At 39.8% G+C, this 23,351-nt stretch overlaps 1 protein-coding gene across 1 annotated transcript in view; it reads right to left on the reverse strand.

Moving 5' to 3' along the window:
* Positions 1 to 241: 241 nt before the first annotated feature.
* Positions 242 to 23,351, reverse strand: part of wdr44 (WD repeat domain 44) — a 60,621-nt gene continuing 37,511 nt past the window's right edge. Inside the window, exons 9-20 of the mRNA XM_041195854.1 lie at positions 22,930 to 23,036; positions 22,448 to 22,599; positions 16,347 to 16,485; positions 15,274 to 15,335; positions 14,347 to 14,463; positions 11,985 to 12,107; positions 9,317 to 9,508; positions 8,902 to 9,003; positions 8,700 to 8,815; positions 4,155 to 4,282; positions 2,170 to 2,295; positions 242 to 1,515 (exon numbers count right to left, since the gene is read on the reverse strand). Coding sequence (XP_041051788.1) covers positions 1,427 to 1,515; positions 2,170 to 2,295; positions 4,155 to 4,282; positions 8,700 to 8,815; positions 8,902 to 9,003; positions 9,317 to 9,508; positions 11,985 to 12,107; positions 14,347 to 14,463; positions 15,274 to 15,335; positions 16,347 to 16,485; positions 22,448 to 22,599; positions 22,930 to 23,036 — 1,453 coding nt within the window. The 3' untranslated portion in view covers positions 242 to 1,426. The remainder of the gene's footprint in view (positions 1,516 to 2,169; positions 2,296 to 4,154; positions 4,283 to 8,699; positions 8,816 to 8,901; positions 9,004 to 9,316; positions 9,509 to 11,984; positions 12,108 to 14,346; positions 14,464 to 15,273; positions 15,336 to 16,346; positions 16,486 to 22,447; positions 22,600 to 22,929; positions 23,037 to 23,351) is intronic.

Genomic DNA, 23,351 nt, shown 5'->3' on the forward strand with positions numbered 1-23,351 from the left:
TTTTGCTTGACAGCAGCTCTCCTTTACCATTCTGTCAAGGGATGTGTGCCAATGCTTTCCCAGCAAGAGGATCTTAAGAAACTGAAATATCACGATACACAGCAGGTCATTCTCCTCCAGTTTCTGCTGCTGCATTTGTACAATTAAGTTCGATATGTACATACATTTGACGCAGGATTTTCAGGAGGAAGCCAATTGCATTCTGACTATTTCTCATCAGACACATATGATTGTTAAAAGAGTTAAAGACCCCAGAATATTTTTTGGAGCAACCTTTATTTATACATTTTGCTTATTTCAGACGTCAAAACCATCGACAACATTTTCTAGCACCGTAGATCCAGAAATGTTATTTCATTGGCATTGAGTAGTCTTATTTACACAGGCTTTCCTATTTGAGAGCCTTGTGTTGCAACATACAGATTTTCTCTATTTACCACAAAAATTTCAATTCAAGACATGTTTTTATACACACAGTTTGAACATCAAATGGTCTTAATACAATGCAATATAGCAAAAGGTCATTCAAAGACTCATTCCGCCCAGCTCTAGTAAAATAGCATTTGGCGAAAACAAGGAGGAAATTTGACACATCTGTAAGGTGGTACATTGAGTAAAAAAAGGGAAAGCACAAGAATTGAACATACAAAATAAAGGAAAGCATGTGGCTGGATTATCAGCGTCCTTGCACTCTTAAAAGAATGCACTTTGAGTTTTACAGCAGCCTGCTAAACCCCCCCCATCCCACCTGACTCCCTGTTTCTATGGCTGCAGCAAATGGAACTGAAGCTGTACTTGCCAATGATTAGTTTGACTTGGCACCAGTTTTTAAAATGGAATACCAAATTTTAGTCAACTGAATGTATATGGTACTTTCTGCTAAACCAGTTCAGCCACAACTTAGCAGAACTTTATTATACAGCTTTCACTATTTGTATATTAAGATTGCCAGCAATATGCTTGCACAATTCCACCAGAACCTTTTCTAAGCAGCTCCTTACAAGGCACACTATGATCTATGGAATAAATTTGCATTCTTTGAAGCAGAAAATCTAATAACTGATTCCCAGACTGGAACTTGTACACATATACAATTTCAATACATAAACAATACTATACTGTACTTGGACAAGGAGGAACTTAATGGACCAGTCTTCTGCTCTTTAAGACACATACGTAAAGATATTTACAATCACTTCTGCGGACTCCGGCGAAAAAACGACACGTTTGCCGACAAAGCTGTTCTCCAACATCCAAACCAATTCAAAGTTAAATACTGAGGTTCATAATAAAGTGTATAACATTGTTGACCATTGCAATGCTTTGATTTCTGCTTCAATCCAATGGTAATTAAAAGCCCAGGTATTTTCAACAGATTATAAGGTGCCACATCAGAATTCAGTTTCAATACAATGCCAGAAAGCAATTAGTTCCTCTTTTTACTGATGAAAACTTTGATCGCTCCAGTGAAATCGGCAGACAAGAGTACTTCGGTGATATCTGCTTTCAATGCACCTGATATGAAAGAGAGATTAGTGACAGATCCCATACAGGCTTTAGAATAAGCACATCTCAACAGAATGCAACAGCTGCGATTCACTCACTTTAAAATCACTGCACAACAGAAAAAATTATTTTAAACAGTGGAGTTCTCCTTACAGCTTCCCCATCTCCTGCATCCAACCCACTTTCCTCAAGGAGTGGTTCATAATAAATTATGTAGTGCATACCACTACATAAGCTCTTTGAACTGTTGTCTCTTTCAAGGTAGCTTAGACTGATTTCTGTGGAGCTGTACCCACTGGTGTTACAGCTCCTGCCCTGCAAATGTACACAGACATATACACTCCTGTTCAAATAAATAGGACAAAATACACTTAACTCTGCCCAAATGCCAACAAAACTCATCTATTCAGGACACCAGCTCAGAGTGAAGAACAAGACTGGCATTTTGCAATAGAAATCAAATCTCTATAAACTGTTGAATTAATCTTGCAAATACAATCATTACTTAATTGATCCTATTTTCCCCAGTTAGAGTAATGTGGCATATCACTACTAAATTCTCCAAATGGGCAATGGTACTTATAAAAACAAGACTGCACTATCAATATTTACTAGTCTATAACAATGTACACTATACATTATATGAACATATAGATAACATACCAGAAGGTATATGATCTGTATCAATACCCACACCATCACCCTCTGCTTTCTCTGACTGTGGGACATCAGACAGCATCAGATTTGGATTTGGCGCAAAAATTGCTGAAGTGACAACGGCATTATGTGCTACACAAGAGAAAAATAGATGATTAACTATAGAATTGTCAGTATATTCAAAGCACAGATATATCAAGAGATATTACCCATATGAGAAAGATTTCATCTTTGGCAATGCTCAAAACATAGTTAAGCCAAATATAGTAGCTTGGTCTCAGCTGAGGTTAAACAAATTATTATTGTACTGGGATGTTTTCAGATGGCACTGTTCCTGGAGAAGCACTTTGACCTCAGAGGACAATAAAGGTGTAACTAAGTACAATGAGTGATACAGTTACCAGCTCAGAGATATAGAAGTGTGCCTGAGTATGGTGATAGACATCAGCAGAAACACAGGCAGGGTCACGGGGATAGAGGGAGGAATGGGGCATATTATATTGCTCTACAGAGAGCTGGCATGGACTTGATGGGCTCAATGGTTTCCTTCAGTGCTATAATGACTATGACACGAAACATGTGATTGAATATTGAACAGAAACACCAGAAGTATGACTTAATGCAAGTGGGACAATTACATTCTGCACTGTAGCAATTTCATCACTCCTCAAACCATTTCTAACTTCCTGAATTGAGGATCAGTCTTTCTGGATAAAAGGAAGCTACATTATATTATACATTAACATTGTTGAAACTATGCATTAAGTTGATGAAAGAGGAGTTAAACCCTTGAGCAACACAACCTGAATTGACAGCCAATAAGCCTCAGATAACAAGGCAGAATTTTCAGTTTTCCCATGTTAATGACCTGACCAATATACTTAGCATGGTGTATGAAAGTCAAAACATCAGTGACAGAATCTACCCTTACAAATGAATATGTAGAATCAGGCTACCTGGTTAACAAGCTAAGCCTTCGACTCATTCCATTTGATCCCCCATAGTTAGCCATAATCTACTGAAGAGACCCCAAGGAAATAAAGGGAAGAGACAGTAATTTACAGGATATTTTCAACAGAAGTTCCACAGCCACGAAGCTCAGGTCCATCTTGTTGAAACATGTAAGATTCTGAGGGGGCTTGACAAGGTAGAAGCTGAGAGGCCCATCATCTGTGGTTGCCTAATTAAGGTTAAGAATGCAGTTTTCACATGACTGTCCTGACAGGATCCTCCATGATCTGACCACCTGGATAAATTGTATGGATTCGGTAGCAAAAGAGCCCAGTTATATTTCAAAAAATTGTTTCATAGGAAGCATTGCTGTAGGCTAAAATGAGTAGAGGTCTAAAACCTACAAAAATCTCTTCAGAAATAACCCATCCACACCGATGCTTAAATGAACAAAACTAAGTCCACTGGTTCGAACCTCTCTCGCTCATACCAATTTGGTAAGTGATCAGTATACACCTCCTTGGCTTATCTTGCTGCTAGATTTTTTTGTTTGAAGAAGTGTTAATATCAAAACACTGATATGAAAGGTAAGCTGGCTCACTTCTGGAATAAGAGAGCATATTAACATACCCATCTGATAAAGTAGCCTTGAATTAATGACTTTCTTCACTAACATTAATCCAGCTCCACTGATTAACAGCTTTAGGAGTTCGTCAAGCCAGGTCCCTTAACGTTAATTGTCACTTATTGTTTGAAAAGAAAGATTTTAAATCAAAACAACCAGAACCAAAGATAATAACCACAATTCTTTGACATCATTTGGCTTTGAGCTGATTAATTGAAGGAGCTTTTAATTATTGACTCCTAGAGGAATTTTTAATGGTTTTCCTTCCCTGCTTTATTGAAGTCATTTTAAAAAGCATCAACTTTTTTTTAAGAGAATAAGAGACTAACATTCAAAAGGCTTGATTGGGGAAATTCAAAACAATTTTGTATGATACATCTTTAAGAGGTTACAGTTTTAGAGGATTAGGAATTACCTTTAATCCCCTCCCAAAAGTCATTACGATCTCTTCGCACTGAAGTAAACTTGCTGACATCATGGTAAGTGCTCCAAATGTAAAAGTATCTATCTTCAGATCCACTTATTAGGTAAGTGTAATCATGACTAAAAAATAAAAGTCACAAAGCATGTAAAAAGACGCAAATACACAGAGTTAGAAATGTGGATGGAAAAATGATTTAAAATCATATTAGCAATGCTGTATTTAAAGCTAACTGAATCATGAGGATCAGGTTGAATGATTTCTGGTCAAAGGTAACTTTCATCTAAGATAAAAGCAAAACACTGATGCTGGAAATCAAACAAAAATAGAAAATGCTGGAAAAACTCAGCAGGTCTAAACAGCATCTGTGGAGAGAAAGACAGAGTTAATGTTTAGAGTCCGTGTGATTCTTCAGAGATCTGAAGAGTCATACAGACTCAAAACGTTAACTCTGTCTTTCTCTCCACAGATGCTGTTTAGACATAAGTTTTTCCAGCATTTTCTGTTTTTTGCAATTTTCATCTACCTCAGTTTAACAGGACAGTACATACAATGGCTGTTCAAGGAAGACTCCTAATCTGAAACAAAGCTTCATCTGCTGCTGTGCTACACACACCACCACCATCCCCAACTACAAGGTGAGTTGATCCTGATTTTCCAGCACCATAGGGTCACTTGTTGCACAGGTGAGCAACTGAATGAGAATCAGAAGCGCCAGAAGGAGGAGCATGCCCACAAGTGAATCCCTCCCTCTCCCATCATTTAACAGATACAATCAGTGCAGCAAAGTCTCTGTCAAGGGACAGTCAACAGCACTTGGTGAAATCTATAAGTGTATGAGGTCCACTCTCAGCCAAAGATATGCCTTCAAAATCCTTATGTAAGGACAGATTGGCTGTTCTTCAACAGAGGTTAGCTTCATTGGCTAAAGTCTGGCTGAAGACAGCCAGACACCCAGAGAACAAATGAGACATAAATTCTGTGGCATTTTTGGAAACCGCATCTATGAACACAAACTAGTAGGAAGGCTTGAATTGTGACGTTACCCTTACTAGACATTAGAAGAGCACAAAGGCCTTCACTGGCCAAAGCAACAATTGGTAGATCAAGTCAAAAGCAAGCATCTCAACAAGTATGGTGTCTAGGTACAAGTGCAATGATTTTTGGCAATGAGTAAACTGCCAAATATTCATAAGGATATCAGAATATAAGAAACTGCCATTTGAAAAAATCATAGCTGACCCGAATTTGGCCTTATCTCCACTTTCCTGCCAGATCCTCATAACTCACAACTCCCTTATCGAAGATCTGTTCAACTCAACTTTGAATAGGTTCAATGATCCAGCTTCCACTGCTCACTGGGGAAGAGAATTCCAAAGACTGACCACATATACATGCATATGAACAAGAAGACGACCATTCAGCCCCTCAAGCCTACTCCACCATTTAATAAGATCATGGCTGATCTGATAGTAACCTCAAATCTGCATCCCGTTTACCCCCGATAACCTATCACCCCCTTGCTGACCAAGAATCTATCCACTTCTGCCTTAAAAATATTCAAAGGCTCTGATTCCACCACCACCATGGGAAACAGAGTGTGGGAATAAATGGGTCTTTTTCCAGGTGGCAGGCAGTAATTAGCAGTGTACCGCAGGGATCAGTGCTTGGGCCCTAGCTATTCACGATATATATATATATATATATATATAAATGACTTGGATGAGGGAACCAAATACAATATTTCCAAGTTTGCTGATGACACAAAGCCAGGTGGGGTTGTGAGTTGTGAGAAGGATGCAAGGAGGCTTCAGGGCGCTTCAGACAAGTTGTGTGTGTGGGCAAACACATGGCAGATGCAGTATAATGTGGATAATGAAGTTATACATTCAATGTGAAGAACAGAAAGGCAGAGTATTATTTAAATGGTGATATATTGGGAAATGTGGATGTACAAAGGGATCTGGGTGTCCTTGTACATCAGTCAATGAAAGTAAACAGGCAGGTGCAGCAAGCAATTAGGAAGGCAAATGATATGTTGGCCTTTATTGCAAAGGGATTTGAGTTTAGAAGTAAGGATGTCATACTGCAATTATACAGGGGCTTGGTGAGACCACACCTGGAGTATTGTGTACAGTTTTGGTCTCCCTACCTAAGAAAGGATATACTTGCCAAAGAGGGAGTGCAATGAAGGTTCAATAGGCTGATACCGAGGATGGCAGGGTTGTTGTATGAGGAGGGATTGGTTCGACTGGGGCAATATTCACTAGAATTTAGAAGAATGAGAGGGGACCTGATTGAAATGTATAAAATTCTAATAGCATTAGACAGACTGAATGCAGGGAGGCTGTTTCCCCTGGTTGGGGAGTCTAGAACCAGGGGCCACAGTCTCAGGGTACAGGGCAGACCATTTAGGACAGATGAGGAAAAATTTCTTCACTCAGAGGGTGGTTAACCTGAGGAATTCTCTACCACAGAAGGCTGTGGAGGCCGGGTCACTGAATATATTCAAGGAAGAAATTGATAAATTTTTGGATGTTAGGGATATCAAGGGGTATGGAAAGAAAGTAGGAATATAGCTTGAGATAGAGGATCAGCCATTATCATACTGATTGGCAGAGGAGGCTCAAAGGGCCAAATGGCCGACTCCTGTTCCTAGTTTCTATGTTTTCAAGAAGTGTGTTCCAAATACTCTCGGCCCTCAGAGAAAAAATTTCGTCTCATCTGTTTTAAATGGGTGGCCCCTTATTTTTAAATAAGGAGCCCTAGTTCTAGATTCTCTCAAGAGGAGACATCCTCTCCACATTCACCCTGTCAAGTCCCCTCAGGGTACGTTTCAAACAAGTCTCTTCTTACTCTTCTAAACTCTAGTGGATACAAGACTAGCCTGTCCAACCTTTCCTCATAAGACAACCCTGAGAACAGAAATTCTTCGGTCATCTCAGTCTTAAATGGGAGACCTCTTATTTTGGAACTGTTCTGGATTCCATCCTCTCAGCTTCTACCTTATCAAGCCCCCTCAGAATCTTACATGTTTCAACAAGATCATTTGAAGCAGATTTAACAATCTTCAGTTTCAACAAGACTATTTTGTTCTTTTCTAACTTTCTGTCCCATATCCCAATTTACTGTCAAACCAATAGCATGAATGCTTGGCTAGGTTGCCAGTACTTCATTGGAAACAAACATCAGAAGTCAAATTCAGGTCTTGAGCCAGTAAATAACCAACAACTTACACTTAAACTGATATGCTTAGTATAGAAAGACATCCCAAAGCACTGCACAGAGGCACAAAGAAAACTGATGTTGAGCTGAAGGGAAGATTAGGAGTGGTAACTAAAATATTGGTCACTAAAGGTGGGTTATGAAGAAGGGGCTTCGAGGAGGAGAGTTACTGAGCTGGTTTTGGTGGAAAGTTTCAGAAAGTAAGACATAGGCAACTGAAAACAGGAATGAATGCACAAAAGACTATAAAGTCAGGAATGAAGAGTCCATGTTTGGTGGTGGTGTAGGGTTGCTATGGAAGGTGGTTATGGGATGGAGAACAATAAGAATTTAAAATCTGAGATTCTAAGAGATTGGGAGCCACTGATCAATGAGGTATGGCAGGCAAGGTCTTGGTGTAGATTAGGTTATGGATTTTGAACAAGCTGGGGTTTTTGGACAGTGAAGGTGGGAGGTTGGTAAGGAAATGGCTACAGCAATCGAAATTAGACGCATCAAATGCATATAGGAAAGTTTCAGTAGCAAAGTATAGAGGCATCAGTGGGAGCAGACCAAGTCAAAAAGAGGTGCTAGTAGTTGGTGGAACAAGGCACTCTAATGCAGTACTGGGGGAGAGCTGGGCTGCTGAAGGCACTGTCCTTCAGGCAGGATTTTAAACAGTGTCTTTGCTTGGTCCAGTAGTTCAATCAAACATTTAAGATCCAACTGGAGGAACAATGAGTTCTGTCAGTGTCCTTTCCAATCCTCTTCCCTCATCAGCATCACCAAAAATACTGATTTTGCTGTCGTTTGCAACATTGCTTTGTATAAAACAGCTGTCATGTTTCCTTATGTAACATTCACAGCAACCTACAATAATTTCAAATTCGTGAAGCCATGAGACTTTGCAGAAATCACGAAATAAATACGAGTCCTTTTCTGACTGTTGGACTAGATCAGAGAGTGCTGAGCTGAATATTGGGAGCTGGTTGGTTCACCAGCTATTTTTCATAACTGATACTAACTTCAATTTTCCATGTAGATTTTGGCTTCTTCTGAAACCAATAAGTTTTCCAAAGTAAGCTATAACACAGACCCCAAAACTGCACAAAATTCCCATGGAATCCAGGATTCATTTGACGTGCAATATTAGCCAGCTTTATTTGAAAAAAAACCAAAGTAGGAACATATGAATTTGCTTTATTAAAAAACATTAAATTTACACAATGAGAAATCTGCAACAATTATCTATGCAATAATTGGACTCTTTATTCCAAAGATGGCAGCAGAAAGTAGTTTTGTGAGGTTAAACTATGAAGAATTCCACATACTTACCTAAAACTTGCTTTGATTTGGCTACTGCTGTTAACATAGCCTTTATATTTCATAGAAATGGACAAATCTCTAAGATCATACAGGCGAATTCTTGAATCATTGGAGGTCACAAGGATCTAAATTCAAGAATTCAAAATGTTAAGGTGTACACTGTTATTGAAACACAAAGCATTGCACCCTGCTCCCCAACACAAGCACCCACCTTATTTTCACCAGGTAATGGCTCAATGCCCGTGATTTTTCTCCCCACTCTGTTTCTCCCCCTGGTAGAGCGAACATGTATCTGCGTGTGGTACTTCAGATGCTTGGGGTGGGTGGTGGTGGTGGGGGGGCGGGGGGGGGGGAGGGAGGAGAGAGAGAGAGAGAGAGAGAGAGAGAGAGAGAGAGAAATTCAAAAAACAGCCAGGGTTACATTACTTACAACCTTTAAACAATTTTACTGAAATTGATTGTGAATTTATACAGCAAGTACAGTCTTTTCAAAACCATATTGCACACAAAATATAGTAAAGTCAAGATTTTCCTCAAGAAAAACATTGCAGTCATATAGCAAAATGTAGAGAGAACCCACACCAAGTACTGAAACTAAATCCATCTTGTCCAGCAACTAGAATTACCTCTGTGTCATAGAAGATGCATCTGCCATCATAGGTGCCGATTACTGCATATTTGCCATTTTGGCAGAAGTTTGCCGCTGTTATTAGTTTTGTTTGTCCATCAATTTCATTCCACAATGCTACCTTCTTGTCAGGAATGTTCCACAAACGGAGTTTCCCATCAAGCGACCCACTCAAAAAATACCTATCATCCTGGAGAAAAAAGGAGCAAATGGAACAATCTCATTGGTAACTGCAAGACTTGATTTCACTATGGGTTCAAGTTCTGCTCCTGCACAGCAATAGAAACTTAAAGGTGAAGCGAGTTGAGCAAGTCAGAGAAAACAAGTCATTGTACTACACTTGTCTGCCCACTGCAAATGTAAAAGAACAAACTACAGATTAATTATAATTCTGATTTGCATAACAGTGGATCTGTAGGGAACCTCCTCCAGGAGGTTTGAGCATATTTGTACTGTGTACACTTGTGGGATCAAGTTGCACGACAGGGCTTAAGTACATTCTATATCTAACTCCTGTGCAGTAGAAGATGTGCTGACCTATAGAAGGATGTCAATTTAAGAACTTGTCTGGCAGCCCCAATGTTATTACCTGAAGAGAAGCAGAGAGTTCTCTGTACCCACGTCCTGCCACGACTAGAGCTCACCATAATAAACTAACTGGACATCTTTCTAACTGCTGTTTATGGGTTCGCGCCATGTGCAGAGTTACTGACAAATTGGTATTCATAGCAACAACCAGAAATCATTTTTATTTAATAAAAAAGACTGAATGGCTTCTAGATGCTTGAGATGCAAGATCTTTTAAAAAGTAAATAATTAAACTCATGTAAAAATTGCAGGCATCCTGATCATGAAGTATGTTATGTCTGTTAAATGGAGCAGTTCTATACAGAAAAGGCTCAATGTTAACTCTATGCTGAATGAACAGAGTTAGAGCAGAGGAACATCTGGCCTGGTTGGCCCTGTGTTTTGAAGAAAAAAAAGTGAAACTTGCAGTGCAGATGTGCTTTGTTGAAACATGAACCAAAAACCTTGTAAAATTGGTTTAAAAATTAAAGAGTGATGAAGTTACTCCTCTTGTTTCACAGTACAAGCTCCCACTCACCCTGTCAAATAACATTCTTTGGCACAGCTGTTAGCAATAACACAGGTGAACCATTGCCAACAGGGACAACAAGGTTAAGCGAACACAAAGCAAGATAGGAATATAAATGGTGAGGAAAACACAAAAGCTGCAATGAGATATAATTGAGTAGGCCACAACACAGCAGATAGAGTAAAATTTGATAATGATTAGAAATGCAGAACTTTTTTTTTACAAGATGTTAATCTTTCAAATGTTGATGTTCAGAGGCACACGGTGTGTACTCAACAATCATACAATTGAGGATTGGTATTTAAAATAAGGAAATCTTGTTACAATTTTATAGGACTTTTGTGAGACCACACCTGGAGTACTGCATGCAGTTTTGGTCTCCCTACATAAGGAAGGATATACTTGACTTGAGGGGTGGTAAAACAAAAGTTCAATAGATTGGTTCCTGGGATGAGGGGTTATCCATGAGGTACTAAGTAAATTGGGCCTGTACTCTGGAGTTTTGAAGAATAAGGTGTAATCTAATGGAAACATATGATTCTGAAAGGGCTTGACAGGGTGGATGCAGAGAAGTTGCTTCCCCTCACTGGGGAATCAAGAACATGGGGGAAACAGTCTCAGGATAAGGTGTTGATCATTTCAAACTGAGATGAGGAGAATTATTTTCACTTTTAGGATTGTGAATTTTTGGAATTCTCAACCCTGGAAGGTTGCTTTCCTCCACCATTGAGTAAATTCAATGCTGAGATCAATAGAATTTTGGCCTTGGAGAAATCAAGGGATATGGCGAATGGGTGGGAAAGTAGAGTTGAAGATTAGCCATGATTATATTGAATAGCAGTATACGCTCAAGGGGCTGAATGATCTACTCCTGCTTCTATTCCAATGTTCTTAACTACCAACATCTTCAACTAACTGTTACTTTGTACTCTGCTTTTTTTATTCATTCACAGGATGTGCGCATCGCTGGCTGGGCCAGCATTTATTGCCCATCCCTAGTTGCCCTTGAGAAGGTGGTAGTGAGCTGCCTTCTTGAACCGCTGTAGTCCATGTGGTGTAGGTACACCCACAGTGCTGTTAGGAAGGTAGTTCCAGGATTTTGACCAGTGACAGTGAAGGAATGGCAATATATTTCCAAGTCAGGATGTTGCGTGACTTGGAGGGGAATTTCTAGGCCGTGACGTTCCCAACTATCTGCTGCCCTTGTCCTTCTATATAATAGTGGTCGTAGATTTAGAAGGTGCTGTCTAGGGAGCCTTGGTGAGTTCCTGCAATGCATCTTGTAGATGGTACACACTGCTGCTACTGTGTCGGTGGTGGAGGGAGTGCATCTTTTTGGATGTGGTGCAATCAAGCAGGCTGCTTTGTCCTGGACGAATGTTGTGGGAGCTGCACTCATCTAGGCAAGTGGAGATTATTCCATCACACTCCTGACTTGTGCCTTGTAGATGGTGGATAAGCTTTGGGGAGCCAGGATGTGAGTTACTCGTCGCATGATCCCTAGTCTCTGACCTAGGTATTTTAAAAAATCTTTCATAATACAATCAAATATTTCACATTTGTGACTTACTCTTGGGTGAAAAGCTATAGCAGTGACAAAATCTATATGTTGAAAGCAGCACAGGCATTCCCTCCTCGATATATGCCACAATCGAACAGTCTTGTCCATCGAAGATGACAGTAAAAAGTAGTTCTGTGGAGTTTAAAGCATGAAGGTGTTAAGAACGTTTCCACGTTGCATACTTGATCAAACAAGAGTTCGGTATTTCAAAAAGCATCAGTAATCATTGATAGGTGCCAAGACAAAAGGAGGAAAGCAACGGAAGTGCTTAAAAAGGAGTCATAGCTAGTCTACACATATCCAAAAAAAGTTAGGTTTTCTATTTTTTTGTGGTCTTTCTCATCCTTGAAGATATTTCACTTCTTCATAAAACAGTCCATCATACAAAGGGTTCCAAGAAAATCCTCATTAAAAGTGATTTTGCTCATTCCTCACTGGTGATTATTCTGTCTACATTTAACAAATAAGCATGGCTAATTTAACAGGTAAAGTTTTTTGGCGAGCTCAGCATAAAGGCTAGCAATCATCTTCTTAAGCCCCCCTCCAAACTCTCTCCCTTCTGACTTTTAACAAATGCAAGATAATCATCCACTTTGTCAACAAGGTGGAGACCCTATGTTCACTGCCTCCCTTCCAACCAAGCCATACCCTGCAACTATCCTGGCTCTGAACATACACAGATCTCCTTAGATTCCTCACACCTCCATGCTGTGTTTCTCTCATCCACAAGGCCCAACTTACTCCTTGGATCCCTTTCTTACTGAATTGATCATTTAGACCCAATGCCAGGTGACATTTCAGAACAGCCATCACACGTTTCCCCAAGAATCTCACCTTGGCTCCTGTGCCTTTACTAGCCATCACCCCATCTCTTCCCTTTCTTTCTCCTCCCTTGTCATGTCTCAAATCAGTGCCCATTTACCCCAACTTCCAATTAAGTTTCCACCCCACTACAGTCCGAGACAAAGAAATAATATCTATGATCAATTATATCCATTCCACCTCTAAGTGGCCCTTGACATGCTCACCCAACCAGTCTTTCTCCAACTGCTTTTCACCATTATTTAACTCACAGGGACTTCCCTCACTTAGTTCTAATCTTACCTAATCAATTATAGCCACAGTATCCCCAGCTATGCCCTGTGCTCTCTCACTAGTCCCTCAAAGCCCCTTTTTGTTCATCTGCATACTGTCCCATATTAGTTTCATCTTCAGACATGGGGTCAGCTTCAACATGTTGTACTCATCATCTTTCTCTACTGCTTCCATGTCATCAGACTTCTCATCAAACATCTAGGCTTGGATGAGTTGCTAACTTGTAATGCCACCATCTTAATCCTCTCCCAGAAACATTAACTTTACATACGAACATATGAGCTAGGAGCAGGGGGAGGCCATTCGGCCCTTCAAGCCTGCTCCACCATTCAATAAGATCATGGGTGATCTGATTGTAACCTCCCGCCTACCCCCGATAACCCTTTCACCCCGCCTTGTTAATCAAGAATGCATTGAACTCTGCCTTAAAAATATTCAAAGACCCTTTTTTGCTATCAATCCCATCCTCTTGCCAGACTACTGACTACTGAATCAGATTGTTTGCAAACTTGCCATCCTATTCGCTCCAGAGCTAGGCTTCCAATCCCACATCTCTCCATCACAAAGATGAGCTACTTCAAACTCCATATCATTGGTTACTTCCATCCCTTCTTCAACCTAGTTGCTACTGAAATACTCATCCATGCCTTTATTGCCTCCAGAGTCACTGTTCCAATTTCCTATTGTAAATTTTAGCTGAACCAAATCTTTGATGCCTGTATGCTATCCTACCCCTAGTCTTCGCTGACCTATTCTGGCTCCCTGTTCTCTCCAAGGTCTCCTATTTAAAATTCTCATCTGTGTGTTTAATCCCTTCATGATCTCACTGCTCATTAGTTGGAACTTTCCCCAGTCCTACATGCTCTTTGCTTCTTTTATTCCAGCCTTTGTTCATCCGATTCCTCTCCCTTTGCCTCACTATTAGCAGCTATACCTTCAGTGACTTACACCCCATTCGCTAGAATTACTCCCTAAATCCCACCATCTCTCTCCCCTCCTTGAAGGCCCTCCATAAATTCTCATCTTCAATCAAGCTCACTCCTCTAATATCTTGTCATCCTTTTCCAATTTTTCTTCATGCCTCTCTGAAGTGCTTCGGGGTGCTGTTTCCTAGGTTAAAGGCACTATATGAATACAAGATGTTGCTGCAATATAAACTTTTTAGACATAGTACCTCAGAAGGTACCCTACACACAAGATTTACAATCCCATGGAGACCTGTTACATGCGTAAACTTATTATATATGAATACTGTATATGTGGACTATTTTTCTACCTTTGACCATGAGAGGTCCAGAAGATCAGCAGTATGCCCCTTGTATTTGCAAAATGGGTGTTGCCTAAATGGTGCATTTTTGTCTTCAGGATCAGACTCTTCAGTTCCACTGTATGCCTAAGAAACCACAGCAAAGAATATGCAAGCTTATTCTGATTTTTTAGAAAGCAAGCCATTCTAAATTCCGCACACTTGGATTTTGTTGATTTAATGTTCGCAAAAGGATATTTAGTAATAGTCATGGGTATAAAATTATATCACTTACAAATCGACATTCCTTTCACATCAACATTACATTTACAATAATGAATCACTGTTCTAAAAGTAAAAATCATTTCATAGTAGATAATTTGGTGCAGTTGTTTAATAAGTCTTAAATTAATTAAAATTAATAAATTAATTCTCTAATATTAAGTTAGTAGCAGAGTAGCGGATGCAACATTGAACCTAGAGTACTGGTTGGAAAAAACAATTAGACTGCAGCTTGGTTGAGTCATACAGCTGCTGCCTCTTCACCCTTGAAATTAACCAGAGTACAATAAAGGTAGGAGCATAATGACATGGTTTCTCTTTAATCAGCAATGTTCGAATAGAGCTTGCTTTAACAGACAGCTCCAAGCTTGTTTACTTCAATGATGCTGAGAGCTATTACAGAATTATTGTTAGTTATGTGCTCTTTGCTTCAAGACAAAATGGTTGGGGGGGGGCAAGTAAATTAATCTTTGGCAGTTGTGCAAAATGGGTGATAGGAAATTGGCAGCCAGTTGAACATCCCTGCTTAATTTTATTGACTGAAGTCAATGGAAAAGAAAATCATGCGGGATCTACTCATTTGATATTGCCTGTTTCCTGCTACTGCCAAAGCCTAATTTCACCCCCCATGTTCATTTTGCCTTCAATGTGCACTATTTCTATCTGTGGACGTACCGTATCAGTGTCAGACTTTGAAGAACTCAAGCTTTCTTGTGAAGGGGATGGTGACACACGACCTTAATGAAGTTAAAATATTGTTACCAGCAATAGCTGAAGAACATAATGTCAGTTTATCATTCCAGCAGCTTCAAGAGACTAGCAAGCCACATACACATGATTTTCTCCCCCATAAATTTGTGATTGTTTTGGTATACTCCAGCTATAACTCAATTTAATCCACATGACCTCCACAATGACCAAGATCCACCTAAACCAAACAAAAATCAAATTGGCTTGAGCAGTCACTGACAAAGTTCTAACGCCTTTCCCAAATCAATGGCTGAGAACTCGCCTAACCTCCCAACCAACTTGCACTCCAGTGCAAAGGTTTTCACTCTGCTTTCTTTGCCTGCTATTTGGGATCAGAGTCATTAAATTTACTCTAAAGTACAGACCACATAGCTTGTGCATTCTGAAGTTGCTGCTTTCAATGAAATATCTTCCTCAAAGTCAGCAGCCACAAAGAGTTAAATGGACAGCAAATTTAATGTCCTTTTCCAAAAATAAATGTTGTCTTAGAGGCATTAATAAAGCAACACCTTTTTTATGAGGGCCATCTTTCATAGCTAACAAGGTTAGGACACAGACTTTTTAATGAGGAATTATCTGTAAGTTATCTCTGCAGTTAATGGGATCTTACTGTTCAAATTGGTTGACATATTTCTCCACATTACAACAGTAATAACATTGGAGTTCACTGGACCAGAAGCATCTGGAGTCCAGAGTTAGTAAGTGTAAGTTTATTCTTTCTAAAATTCAAAGTGAATGCCAAGTTTCATTATTAAATCATGATTATCCATTTAACCATTATTTAATTTCTGCTAACATTAATGTTTTTGAAGGGCTGTGGACAGTCAAGATTAGAGAATTCCACCGGATATAGAACAGTGAAAATTTATTCTCTTTTGACTACCAAATTATCATCTAGGGATGAGAGTACAAACGTATGTGAAGGCCATCATTTCAGTTTTGCTGACAGCCAAATGCAAACGAACAGCATGAGTGGCCACGTTTTGAGAAAAGATTACCTTCAGTGTTGTATTTCATTCTCATGTTGTTGAAGTAGTCCCAAGCATTTTTTAAAACCCATATGCGTACAACATTGTCTTGACCAGCTGTTGCAAGTAAACGGCCACAGTGTGAAAACTTCATTGTCCACACAGCACCCTAAAAGCAAAAATCCACCATTTCACCGTATGTCCTTTAATACATAATCAAAATCTTGTTCTCACCTTTTAGAGCACAATCAGGTGGTGACTAGCCTGCTTTCTGTTTAAGCACAAAGCTTGTGATACTCCCATCACTAAAATAACATGGCTAGCAATTCAATAACTAACAGAAAACTACTTCTACAATGTTTTTACATTATATTAGTTTTGTTTGGCAAGTTAGTTACCCCTAAAAATAATGCTTTCCGAGATCTTAGAAAATTATATTTCTCAGTGAGATGGGATCCGTGGTTTCAAAGTTTGTACTTTTTGAGACACATCCTAACCAAAGGGAAACCAAAAAATGCCAGCTTCCAAGGAAACGCAAAATGAAACGAAAACCTCTGGGCAAACTGGAACTGGTTAAAACTGTATAAAAGGACAGAGAAACATCAGCTCGGTTGTAGTTGATGGGTCCATGGTGCATTACAGGCAGGCTGAAGATAACAGTGACTGGATCCAGAAGCTGACAATAAGCAAAGACATAGTACTGCAGTTGTTTCTGTTACTTGAATCAATACCATCTAAAGCAAGTTGAGGATGTTGTGCAAACAAGTGACATGTTTAGGGAAGACCATGCCCGTGGAAATTGAGGTGTCTGCTATCAAGGGATCAGGCTAGTCCAGGAGGAGGAGCTGAAATTCTTTGAGGAAAACAGATTTTTGAAAGACTTCAGTGACCGAGGTTGATGACCCATATGCTCAATGGACTGCTGAGCCTAATGTAACATATGTCCCAGTGTATCTGCCATTTAATGTGCAATTTATGGTTTATAACTGACCACAATTTTCCTGTTAATTCATGTTTATCTCGGGTTTATTTTGAATGGTAGAGTATGGGAGGTTACCTAAGACAGTATTTACTGTTTGCTTTGGTTGACTCTTGTACAGTCAAAATTTTTCTGTTTTAAACCATGGTTTCCTGGAATTCTTTCAGTAAATCACAGAGGAGATTGCAGGGGTTCTGGCCTAAATTTTTAATTCCTCTCTGGCCACAGGGGAGGTGCCAGAGGACTGGCACATGTGGCTCCGTTATTTAAGAAGGCTTGTAGAGATAACTCAGGGAACTACAGACCAGTGAGTCTCACGTCAGTGGTAGGGAAACTATTGGAGAAAATTCTGAAGGACAGAATCTATCTCAACTTGGAAAGGCAAGGTTTGATCAGGGATAGTCAGCATAGCTTTGTCAGAGGGAGATCATACCTAACAAATTTGATTGAAATTCTTGGGGAGGTGACCAGGTGTGTAGATGAGGGTAGTGCAGTTGAGGTAGTTTATATGGATTTCAGCAAAGCCTTTGACAAGGTCCCACATGGGAGACTTATAAAGAAGGCAAATGCACATGGGATGCAGGGTAATTTTATAAGGTGGATTCAAAATTGGCTTAGTTGTAGGAGACAGAGGGTGATGACAGAAGGTTGCTTTAGTGACTGGAAGCCAGTGTCCAACGGCGTACCACAGGGATCTGTGCTGGGTCCCCTATTATTTGTCATTTATATATAACGACATAGATGACCATGCGGGGGGTAGGATTAGTAAGTTTGTGGATGACACAAAGATTGACCGGGTGGTTAACAGTGAGGTTGAGTGTCTTGGGATACAGGAAGATATAGACGGGATGGTCAAATGGGCAGGTAAGTGGCAGATGGAATTTAACCCTGAAAAGTGTAAGGTGATACACTTTGGAAGGAGTAATTTAACAAGGATGTATTCAATGAACGACATGACACTAGGAAGTTCTGAGGAACAAAGGGACCTTGACGTGTGTGTCCATAGATATCTGAAGGCAGAGGGGCATGTTAGTGGGGTGGTGAAAAAGGCATATGGGACACTTGCCTTTATCAATCAAAGTATAGATTACAAAAGTAGGGAGATCATGTTGGAGTTGTGTAGAACCTTGGTGAGGCCACAGCTGGAGTACTGAGTGCAGTTCTGGTCACCACATTATAGGAAGGATGTGATTGCACTGGAGGGGGTGCAGAGGAGATTCACCAGGATGTTGCCTGGGATGAAACATTTAAGTTATGAAGAGAGCTGTATAGACTTGGGTTGTTTTCATTGGAGCAGAGAAGGCTGAGGGGCGACCTGATCGAGGTGTACAAGATTATGAGGGGCATGGATAGGGTGGATAGGGAGCAGCTGTTCCCCTTAGTGAAGGGTCAGTCACGAGGGGACACAAGTTCAAGATGAGGGGCAGGAGGTTTAGCGGGGATGAGGGGAAAAACTTTTTTACCCAGAGAGTGGTGACGGTCTGGAATGCGCTGCCTGGGGTGGTGGAGGTGCGTTGCTTCACATCCTTTAAAAAGTAGCTGGATGAGCACTTGGCACATCATAACATTCAAGACTATGGGCCAAGTGCTGGTAAATGGGATCAGGTAGGTAGGTCAGGTGTTTCTCACTTGTCGGTGCAGACTCAATGGGCCGAAGGGCCTCTTCTGCACTGATTGATTCTGTGAACTGGAATTTCTGATTTTCTTTTAAAAAATTGTTACCAGTCTCTCCCGAGATCATAAAAAGAACACGAAGCAGTGGGACAGCTTTGAACAGTAGCAAGTTATACTACTCTTAAATATAGTTATAAAAATTACACACCACAAATATTAGTTGGACCCTTGCAAAAGCTGACCAAAGCATTATTCAGATTAGTGTACGAGGCACAGCCCAAGGTATATTCCTAAAAGTCTCTAAGGTTGTGGCTTTCATAGCAATTTTACAAGAATATTTACATATTCAAAAACAATGATCAAAATGGAACAGAATTAGAATTACAGGGAATCTTGTGAATCTATTGGCTTTTTCTCCGACTCCTGATCTCCTCCCTGAAATATCTAATGTTTTGGAATATGTGGATTTGACATGTTTACACTGCAGTATGTGGGAGAGACAGACTGTAGGTTTCTTCAATCAGGCTACCAGCATATATTCTAAACAAATAATCAAACTTCCATGGCTACGTGCTGACTGCATAACTGAGGTTTTCAAAAAAATGTACCATGGGATAATGTGGGGGCTGTGGAGAAACAGCACAAGCATGTGCAGTACTCCTTAAAAAGCCAATTAATAAAACATCATTCAACACACCTCCAATTAAAAGGTATGTTTGCAGTTCAGCAGATCAGAAAGCAGCTCATGGAACATGGCCTTGTCAGTTCTCCTAAATAGAAGAGGCCTATTCAGATTAATTCAGAAGATTTCTCTCTGATTGCTTGCTATGAAAGGAAAATGGGATTTGTATCCTCTTGCTCTTTGATGTTCATCCCATCAGCATAGTGCACAAAAACTTGGTACTATTTCATCTGCACAAAGTATATTTTTTTAACTTTTGTGCTTCTCCTTGAATTAATGATATGCACTGTGAAATATTGCACAAGCTAACTTACTACCTTTCTACACATGCATACAGTTTAACCTAATGGCAATTTTTCTCACCTGGGTAGTTTATGACCTAGGAACACTTCAAAATTCATGGGCCACAGGAAAATATGGCCTCATGATATATTTGAGCTACATTTCCCCTTCCCTATCCTTCACTTGTTGGCAGTATTTAGCAAACATACTTTTTTCTCCAGAAACACTGCAGAAATCTCACCCATTGAACACCCAGTCGCCATTCTACCAATTGGTTATGACTGGTTCAGCCTTGCATTGCTAACAATAATCATTATTGCAACTACTGGAAACTTAAAAGTCCCACACTCAGATCATTCAATGTGATAGAATCACAGCACAAAGGAGGCCATTCAGCCCATCATGCCTGTGCCGGATCTTCAAGAGAGCTTTCAAATTAGTTCCACTCTCCAGCTCTTTCTGCACGGCATTCCATTTTCTTTTGCTTTTCAAGTGTAAATCCAATTCCATTTTGAAAGTCATCAAGTCTGCTTTCACCACTTTTTTAGGCAGCACATTCCTCATAATAACTCACTACATAAAACAATTTTTCATTTTCACCCAATACATCTTTTGCCAATTATCTTAGGTTTGTGATCCCAAGTATTATTCAGAAATCTCTGCTGGAAGCTGTGATCATTTGGAGATTGAAAAAGGACAGGGCCAAGCTCAGGTGGAATCCCTCCTAAACTGGCTTATCTGTTAACATGATCTTGACTTCGTTCCTGCCACTGGGCCAAAATCCTGGAACTCCCTTCTTAACAGCACTGGGTGTCCCTACACCACATGGATTGCAACAATTCAAGGCGCCAGCTCACCACCACCTTCTCAAGGGCAACTAAGGATGGACAATAAATGCTGGCCAAGTCATCAATGCCCAAATCCTATGGATGAATCAAAAAAAGACTTGTCCACGGAAGCCACCAAGATCCCAAAGAGCTATCATTGCTCATGGGGGAAGCAGAATCCCAGGTTCAGAAAGCAATAACAAGGGAAAAGAAAGACAAACAGCAAAAGGGAGAGTGAAAAAAATGTTTTTAAAAGTCAAAATGGCATCAAACTAATAACTGAGTCATCTGAAGGTTCTGAATTAGGCCCACAAATGCTTTAAAAATCTTAAGTTGTGAATTTTTGAGCAAGCAATACCAGAATAACTACAGCATTTATTCTCTAAACACAAGGGCACAGGAAACTGCAATCACTTTAGGTCTGAACATTTTGACACCATTGCCTTTGCTCAATTAGAGCATGTGACAGTAATAGTCGTAACATTATAGAACAAATGAAACAACAAAAGGTAGAACACCTTGAGGCACTTATACCTTCCTACAGTGATTTTGACAGCAGGAATATGATGAATTTCTCACCACCAGGTACTTTAATATAAACATTTTACATTGTTGTGTGCATCACAGCCTAAGATTTTCAGAAATCTGGCATGGGATAGAAGGCCAGCAATCCTGACCCAGTAAAGCACTCAGACAAGTTGCCCCTACCTGTATATTCAAGTCATGACTTGGTCTCAAATCTAAGGCTTTCCTTGCTCTAGGTTCACTGTGCTAAGTCACCACAGAGTCATCTCTGCAGGGAGATCTCACAGCATCAGATGCATCACTGGCATACACAGTAACTGGACTGCTATATTTCTTAAAATCAGCACCTAGAGACCAGGATCTGGCAGCAAATATAATGGAGGAGAGCAGGGCACGAAGATCATTCTCCAGAAGCAACAGAAACAGTAAAGCAAAGCTGCATAAAAACTGAAAATTAAAACTGAGTAAATTTATTGTACAGGAATAGACAACCTGTCCAAATTTGAGAAGCCTTTGCAAATCTGCAAACCACATTTACAATTTGGGGGGGGGGGGGAGAGGAGAGAGAGAGAGAGAGAGAAGAGGGGAATGGCAAGTTCCAAAGCCAAAATTTATAATACAAAAATATCTGACTATGTGGAATCTAGCCATAGCATGGTTTTGATCAGTGCTCAATTTAATCAAATTTTGCAGCTTATTTCTCACATTTGGGGCTAAATATTACAGTTGAATATTAATTAAGATGTCTCAGCATGTCTTACATAATAATTAGCAATCATTGAGATTGGCAATCATTGAGATTGGCAATCATTGAGATTGGCAATCATTTTATTGCTATTCAGTGCAAGTTATCCTATTTGCAGACAGTTAAATTATGCAGGGCACTGCCTTATTTTAATCTGCTAAATTGCAGTACAGTGACAAACTTCTTTTCATGCTCAAAATCCTAATTTGATCTAGATTGTAAGCAGCATGTACAGAAAGCAAAGGTATATAAACAAATCTTCTTTGGCTGCATTCAAACAATTTCTGCTCTTGGATACAAAACAGTACTTACACAAGCCTGAAAGCTTCCTGACTATCTGCCCATTTGGTTGTGGAATGATGCATATAGCAAAACAAAAAACATGACTAAGCAAGAGCTAGAGTCACTCGGTGATAACAACTAGCGAAGTAATGATGTCCTGTGCATTATGGCGCATACAAAAATGAAAGAACTTACCATATGTTCTCCACTCAGATCTTGAACCACTTTAATCTGATCGAAATCATAAGGCCCTTTGAAGCCATGGGCTGCTTTAAACTTAACAGGTCTTGTGTAAGGCATCCCCTCATCATCACTGGAAGAAGCATCATCTTGATCCATATGGAACACTAAGGACAGCAATAACTGACAATTTTACAGCAGTAACACAAATTCAACAGAAATGATGTATTGCTCAAGATTGTGATGCTACAACACTCCACTTTGAACATGGGAATGTGTGCATTGGACATGCTTAAAAAGCATTTTAGATTTGCAAGCCCTTCCCATGTCCCCTCACAGGCTTCTTCTAAACCTCGTTCCACAACCGCAATGGTGGATAATCCAAATTATTAATATAACTGCTAAAACAACCTACCCTTCTCAATAAGCATTATAATAAAACAATCCTGATCTGAAGCTCTTTTAAAAAAAGAAAGACAACAATATTGTAAACTTACCTTCATCTCGGACACTCTTAACTTTATTGACAGCTTTTTCACCATACTCTTCAGCAAGATGCTTAGCTCTTTTCACTGATTTACCCAAAAATTTCTTCAGTTGATTGCTGGGGAAAAAAAAAATTTACCAGACTAAATTTAAACTCTGCCTTCCAGATCTCCCCACAATGTTAAGGGACGAGCAACCTAGTGTGCAAGTAGCAGTTAAAGTACTCAGTGAAGTTTTAACATTGATATTGAATTGCAAATATGAATAAAGGTCAAGATAGTCCACGGTTAAAGCTTTGAGGCAGGCTTAATACCTTAATGGGTGCACTGAAAGATGACAAGTTGCAAAGAATGTCATAGGTTAAACCTTCCAAATTAGAGTTGCTTTGGGAGGTAGGGCAAGGGGGGGAGGTGGTTAGGAGGAGAAAGAGAGA

Source organism: Carcharodon carcharias, chromosome 9 (genome assembly GCF_017639515.1).
Source record: "Carcharodon carcharias isolate sCarCar2 chromosome 9, sCarCar2.pri, whole genome shotgun sequence".
Classification (NCBI taxonomy): Eukaryota; Metazoa; Chordata; class Chondrichthyes; order Lamniformes; family Lamnidae; genus Carcharodon; species Carcharodon carcharias.